We start from the raw sequence: 7,765 nt of genomic DNA on the forward strand, positions 1-7,765 counted from the left end.
AAACTATTATTAAAAAAAATAGTCGAACCAAACTTGCTCACGAGCATGTTTATTAACATTATAAACGAGTCTGTTCATAAACCTATAATCGAGCCTGCTCGCAAGTTTTCAAGTGGAGTTTCACTGTGCTCAACCTTCAATCGAGCCAAACATGATCAAACTTTTATCGAGCCGAACACCCGACTCGGCTCATTTACAGCCCTACTCATCAAGGTTTAATGTGACAACAAATAAAAGATCAGAGTTTAATGTGTTAAAACAAAAGATCAAAGTTCCAATCCACAAATATAGAAATGACTAAGGACTCATCATGCTTTTTGCCATAAGAAAAGGAATCAAATGAAAAAATAGAAGACAGAGACCATAAAGACAAATAGTTATGCATACTAACACTGTTTTTGCAGATGAATTAATGGTGCTGAGAAAGAGATAACAAAAAAAAAAAAAAAAAGGTACTTGAATGAAGAAGTAAATGAAGGACCAGTACCAATTCCCAACTGCCATGTTCAGGGGTTCCTTGGAGTAGCATTTAAGTCTCTCAATTCCATGTTCTTCACTACACCACTCAAACAAAAAGATCATCTTTTTCTCAATCTATCAAACATGAATCCACATTTAAATCCACCCAATTTACAGTTTTCATGATTCAACAACATGGGTTCTTCTCAGATTCTCCATATGTTCTTCATCATTACAACCCTTTTCTTCTTCTTCTTCATAACCCACATTTCTGATAAATGTCACAAGGAAAAATTGAGTCTCAGGGAGGAAGAAGATGAAGATGGGAATCAAACCCAGATTCAGAAAGTCTCTGGGGAAGATGAAAATGAAGAAAAAGAAGCTCTGATAGTGAAAAATTTCAGAGCTTTACTTGGATTAAAGAGGTCAAGAAGAGGGGTTTTTAAAAATGAGCTTGTTTCTCTTTCTCTTTCACCAGCTCCTTCTCCATCTCCTTCTTCTACATTCACCATTGGAACTGAAGCTCTACCTCCTGCTCGGGCTCCGGCCAGACCGCCTATTTCGCTGCTGCAAATCCATAGACATCCACATTCTAAGTTTCATCATTCAAGTGAAGTTGTGGAGAAGAAGCATAGAGATAGAAGAGTTTTTGTAGCAGTTTTTGTGTCAATTGGGGCTTTTTTTGTTGCTTTTGCTGTTGGGGTTATCTGGGTTTTGAGTAAAGTTCGGAAGAACAAAAGAATATCTGGAAAAACGATGTGGGATTATGGTAAAACCGGACGGGGAAGAAGAAGAAGAAGCGGAGGTAAATCTAAGTATGGAGGTTTTCAGAAGTCTGCAAGTAAGGTGAAAGTGCCTGAAATTGATCTTTTGTATGGGTTAGAAAAGGATTTAGAGCAACATAATGCAACGTCGAAGGAAGAATTCGTAACGAAATCAGAATGTAGCAGTTCTTCCACGAAGGAAATTATGTCTGTTCATGGAGATTTAGAGTCGGTGAAATATGATTCTGATGGTGGAAACTGTTTGGAAGATAAAGTTATTCCAATTGAAGATCAAGATTGTTCTTCCGATGATGATGAATCTTTTCATTCTTTTGTTGATTCATGTTCGTCTAATGTTAGACTTTCAAATGCTTCAGCCGGTTCTCTTGGCGAAGCATTTCCATGTCCTCAAGCAATTGCGGAACATATTTCAACTCCTGGTCTGAATTTACAGCCCGAATTTCGCCAAGTTCCGAACAATGTGAGAGCAGAAAATGTGACAGTTTTATCTTTTTCGGGTTCTGATGAGAGTCTTGTGCCTATACCTCCACCTCCGCCTCCCCTGCCTCCGCCTCTGCCTGTTTCAGCAGCAAGTGTCCGGTTACCTCCTTCGCGTTTTCCGTCATCGATTACGAAAATTGCATCATTTCCCAACTTATCATCTCCTAGAAAGTCAGATTCTTCATCGTCATCAACAAACCAAACACCTCGAAAAGACATTGCTTCATCGCCGCGAATATCATCTAGCATTGGGCCTCCTCCTCCGCCATGTCCGCCTGCATTTAGTAGTTCTACCAAAGGGCCACCTCCACCACCATCTAGACTTCCTCTATATTCACCGGTAGGTAAAGATGGAGCTCCATTGCCAAAATTGAAGCCTCTTCATTGGGACAAAGTTAGAGCTGCCCCGGATCATAGCATGGTGTGGGACAAGATTCGATCAAGCTCGTTCGAGTAAGTATGGTCTTACTTCTTACAAATGACATTATGATTTTACACGTATTAGTAGTCTAATTCGAGCAACAGGTTTGATGAGGAGATGATGGAATCGCTATTCGGATACAACCTACATAGTACAATGAAGAATGATGAAGCAAAAAGCAAGAGTCCGTCACCGAGCAAACATGTCTTAGAGCCTAAGAGACTACAAAACTTAACCATTCTCTTCAGAGCCTTGAATGCAACTCCGGAGCAAGTATGTGAAGCACTAATAAGAGGTAAAACTTTGGAACTCTACGAAACGTTATATATATATAAATTAGAGTAGCAAAAACACAAACTAAATTGTTCGAATTTTGGATAGCAGGGGAAGGGTTGAGTTTACAACAATTAGAGGCACTGGCTAAGATGGTACCTACAAAGGAAGAAGAAGGCAAGCTTGCTGACTATAGAGGAAACATAAATGAGTTAGGCTTGGCCGAAAAGTTCGTAAAACTAGCACTTATAATACCGTCCGCCTTTCAACGAGTTGATGCATTGCTCTATAGAGAAACTTTTGAAGACGAGGTGGTTCATTTGAGAAACTCTTTCTCAATGTTAGAGGTAACCAACAATGGGAACATATTTTCAAACTAAATTAGGCCTCTTTAGGGCCTGTTCGGCTCAGCTACTAATGGTTACTGTTTACAAAATAGCTATAAACAATTGTTTCTCAATTCTAATAAATACTTACTCTTTCATTTAATTCCTTTTAGGAGGCATGCAGAGAACTTCGGTCAAGTAGGCTTTTCCTGAAGTTACTTGAAGCAGTACTTAAAACAGGCAACCGTATGAATGTTGGAACGATTCGAGGAGGTGCAATAGCCTTTAAGCTTGATGCACTTCTTAAGCTTTCTGATGTAAAAGGAACTGATGGAAAAACTACACTACTCCACTTTGTAGTGCAAGAAATGATTCGATCCGAAGGGATTCGAGTTTCAGATAGCATTATGGGAAGGATCAATCAGAAAAACAAAGCGAAAACAAACGAAGAGAAAGAAGAAGATTACCGAAGAATGGGACTAGAACTTGTGTCTGGTCTAACCACAGAACTATATAATGTGAAAAAAACAGCTACAATTGATCTTGATGTTCTTGCAAGCTCCGTCTCGAATCTATCAGAAGGAATGATTAAGCTGCAAAATCTAGTATTCAAGGACTTGAAAACAGATGAAAAGAGTGGAAACTTTGTGCAATCAATGAAAACGTTTATACAATATGCAGAGAGGAATATGAAAGAGTTACAAGAAGATGAAAACAAAGTGTTATTACATGTTAGAGAAATTACTGAATACTTTCACGGTAATGTGAGCAAAGAAGAGGCAAATCCACTTAAGATATTTGTGATTGTAAGAGATTTTTTGGGAATGTTAGATCATGTTTGCAAGGAACTTAGGAACCTTAGAGTTGCTAATATTGCAAACCCTCTTGCCCCATTTCGTTAGATTGTATTAATTTTTTTTCCTAAGTTGGAACATATCATTATTCAATTAACTTTTTGGTCTTTAAATCTGTATAGACATTTGGTTTGTTTAGATTCAATTGCCTAATAATTCCCAGGGATTAAGGATTTGTAATAACAATTAATGACACCATTAATGGCAAAAAGTATTTTGAGGCCTCCCATTATTCTCATTTTGATAGATGGAGTCTCTCGATTTTTTCTATTTTTTTTATTTCGTTCATATATATATATATATATTATAATTTATCTGTAATAACAATTAATGACACCATTAATGTTCTGTATAATTATACATTAATGTACTGTGTTTTTTTTATCGTTTATAATTATAATTTTGTTTTTAATTTTTAATATAAATGCATTAGTTAGACGGGTTGCATTTAGATTCGAAAATAATCATTTTGGCCTAACCCATCATAGGGCCACTATATATAAATTTAAAATTCATAAATTGAAGTCTTATTTTTTTAAATTAGGTATAAAAATATAATTTATTTATAATATATAAAAAATTAATTTTAGTAATTGATTTAATTATTAATTTTATAAATAATAATAAATTTTATGTAAAAAACCTTAAATTAGTTAAATGACAGATCTGGTTAAACCCAACGTTCATCAAGTCTAGTCTAATACCCAACCCATAACTGATTTTATGGGACAAATATTGGGAACAATTTATATAAATTGTCCTCAATTATTTATTTGCAATTAATATCAGGGACTACTATATTAATTGTCTGCATTCCTATTTTAATTTAGCATAGTGGACACAAATATATAGTACTATTTATTTTTATGTTTTTTGGTACATAGTACTATTTATAATTTTAATGTTAACTTTTACGGGGACAAATATGTGAACGGTTTTTTTTTTAATGAAACAATTTTATTAAAGAATCAAAGAATCGTTACAGATTGCCGAATATAAATAATTAGGAATAGAAAAATTACTGAAAAGACTAGTATTGGAACGGGCATGACGTGCCATGCCATGAGCCACCCCGTTCGCTAATCTATGGACAAAAGCCACAGAAAAATCTTGGCGTTCTGATAGTAAACTTCTAATATCTTCGACCACTCCACCTAGCTTTGTATTATCGAGAGAGGCTGACTTAATTTTTCCTACCAAGCTCTTCGAATCAGTCTCAAACGACACATTTTGAATTGCTAAACCTTCACACCACCTCATCACCTCCCAAACCGTCAACGCTTCAGCAAGTAAGGCAGTTGGACGTCCTTGTTTTACGCAGCTGAAGCACGCCAGAAAATCCCCCAAACTTCCTCGTATAACCGCGCCAGCACCGAACTCGACAGAACCTGCAAAAAAAGGCTGCGTCCACGTTGCATTTTACCTTGCCATCACTTGGTGGAAACCATCAAAGCCTATATGTGTGAACGGTTCTTTCCGCAAAAAGAAGATGTGAAGCTTTCTTGTTACAGAGGAATAAATATAACAACAAAATTTAACCCTAAGATTTTTTATATATTTAATTTGTATGAAATTATTTAAATTTAACTCTAACAAGAATACATTATTAAAATTTTGAAAATATTGATTTGATTATTATTCAAACGCTGGTATCTGATCTTCTAATTCCAAACATCAATTACATATATTTAGGGATGGCAACGGGATAGGGTACCTGCGGGTAATGCCATTCCCAAACCCTTACCCTTTTATATTTTAATTATCCGTACCCGTCCCATTACCCTAACGGGTATACTTTTTGCATCCCATACCCTTCCCATTTAATTCGCGGGTACCCTTACCCGTTAAGAATCAATAAATTAAAAAAAAAAATATTACAAATTTAACAAACTATAAATTTAATAATCATCAATCTAAAAATTGAATAAATTGAACCTTAATCAATAAGAATAAAGTAGTTTAGTGGTATCACTCAATAGTTGAAAAATAAATGGTTAGGGTTTAAATTTCATGTTTTACATCTAAAAATCAATGATATTTATTAATATAATTTTTTTTTATGACGGGTACCGGGTACCGGTGCCGTAGGGGGTATTCTCATACCCGTCCCATTACCCTAATGATTTTGATCCCATACCCGTCCCATACCCTTTTATGCAGGGTACGAGTAGTCCTATTAGGATCGGGTAGTGCCGGGTACCCACGAGTACGCTACCCGTTGCCATCCCTACATATATTCCAAGTTAATCACACTTTTTTTGGTTGTCAATGTCTCAAAACCCAATAAAAAATATAAGAAACAATTTCAATTTAGGAAAAAGTACAAAAATAAACCTTGTGGTTACATCCATTTTCGAACAGCACCCATGTGGTTTAAAAGTTTGCAAAGTGGTACCATGTACTTCATTCCGTTAGCAAACACATACCAAATTGACTAACGGTGTTAAAAGTTAAAAGGAAAAGAGTTAATTTGGTCCTTATATTTTTTTATTTTTATAAATTGACCCCCTAATTATTATTATTATTTTTTTTTTTTTGGTGTACAGCGAAGAAATACAACAAAAACAACAGACCCAAAAACACAGAAAACCAACAAGAAAAAACAGCAGCAAAGAAAACGAAAAAAAAACTACAGACCAAAACAAAAGACTAAACTAAACAAAAAAAACTACCTACAACATAAAAAGGACTAGGACACTACAACTCTTGGGGACCCCAAACCCAATTTATCCTGCTGCAAGAGCACCTCAACACCTGAATACTTTGAATGAGAGATCGAGCAGGATGATGTAAAATATTACTTTTCTGATTAATGCTTTTAACCACATCGAGATTATCTGATTCCACAATGATTTTTCGCACCTGAGCCTCTATCCCCATTTCTAAACCAGTAAGAATTCCCCAAAGTTCTGCTTCGACGATGTTTCCGATGCCAATATTGTGAACGAATCCCCTAATCCAATTTCCCCCGCTGTCACGCAGTAACCCCCCTGCTGCAATTTTCCCAGGCTCTCCCCGCTTCGACCCGTCTGTGTTCAATTTCATAAAACCTTCCGCTGGTTTTTTCCATCCTAGCCAAGCTCTCTTTTTCACCAACCTGTTTGGGCCTCCCATACATAAATCCCAACTAATCATATTTTCATTTACCTTCTGCAGGATGAAAGTCTTTTTATCTCTTGGACTCTCAATTTCTGGTTCAAAAACAGCTTTGTTCCTCCAAGCCCATAGATACCAAGATGTTATTGCAAATAAAATTTGCCAGTTGACAAAGCCAAGGAAGGAGTCAGTTGCTGATATACAACTCTTAAACCAGTCGCTGCCATTCATAGAGAAGAAACGGTCATGACAGGATACGGGTAGAATTTCTTGCCAAACCTACGAGCTGGCCTCGCACTCTCTCAACGCATGGGCTATTGATTCCTCACCTGCTTTACAACGAGGGCAGACTCCAGCTTCAATCATATGTCTTCTTTGTCTCTCTAAATTAGTCAACAGACGATTGTGAAGGCATAACCAAGAAAAAGTCTTGGTCCGTTGCGGCAATTTTAACATCCAGATGGTTTTGAAAACCTCACTAGCAGTACTATCATCTTGACTGTTCGTCAAACTGTCGTAGTCAGCTTTGCAGGAAAAGATTCCAGATGAAGAATTCCTCCACCGAGGCATATCTCTGATATCCGTCTCTCTTCGAGATATAATACACCTTAGGCTAAGCAAAATGGAGTCTTCAAAGTATTTTTCAAGAATATCCCATTTCCATTGCCCTTGGCTATTAAGCAGGTCAAACACCTTTCAATTCCAATCCTCTTCTGCCACTGGTGTTAAGGCTACATCCTTCAGTTTTATATTATCTATCCAAACATCATTCCAGAATGAGATTGAATTTCCATCCCCAATGCTCCAGGCTAGACCATTAGTGAAGTCTTCAAAGACTGATTGAATGCTTCGCCACAGATGAGACTTATTTCTAGCCAGTTTCTTAACGCCCCCAAAGATCATGTCTTTCTTGTATTTTGAAGCCAAGATTTGGACCCATAGGGCATGAGGCTCCTTCCAAATTCTCCACATTAGTTTCATTAGCAAGACTTTATTTTTATCCACAGCTGTACGAATACCAGTGCCCCCTTTCTCCTTGGGTTGACAGATTGTACTCCATGGCACGAGATG

General features: G+C 36.7%; 1 protein-coding gene across 1 annotated transcript; it reads left to right on the forward strand.

The window, feature by feature from the left end:
• The first annotated feature begins 413 nt into the window (after positions 1–413).
• On the forward strand, positions 414–3,820 carry LOC136205145 (formin-like protein 11). The gene is made up of 4 exons (XM_065995638.1): positions 414–2,177; positions 2,250–2,440; positions 2,530–2,765; positions 2,918–3,820. Exons 1-4 carry the CDS (start codon positions 655–657, stop codon positions 3,644–3,646), a joined length of 2,679 nt encoding a protein of 892 aa, XP_065851710.1. The 5' UTR covers positions 414–654; the 3' UTR covers positions 3,647–3,820.
• The last annotated feature ends 3,945 nt before the right edge of the window (positions 3,821–7,765 follow it).

Source organism: Euphorbia lathyris, chromosome 9 (genome assembly GCF_963576675.1).
Source record: "Euphorbia lathyris chromosome 9, ddEupLath1.1, whole genome shotgun sequence".
Lineage (NCBI taxonomy): Eukaryota > Viridiplantae > Streptophyta > Magnoliopsida > Malpighiales > Euphorbiaceae > Euphorbia > Euphorbia lathyris.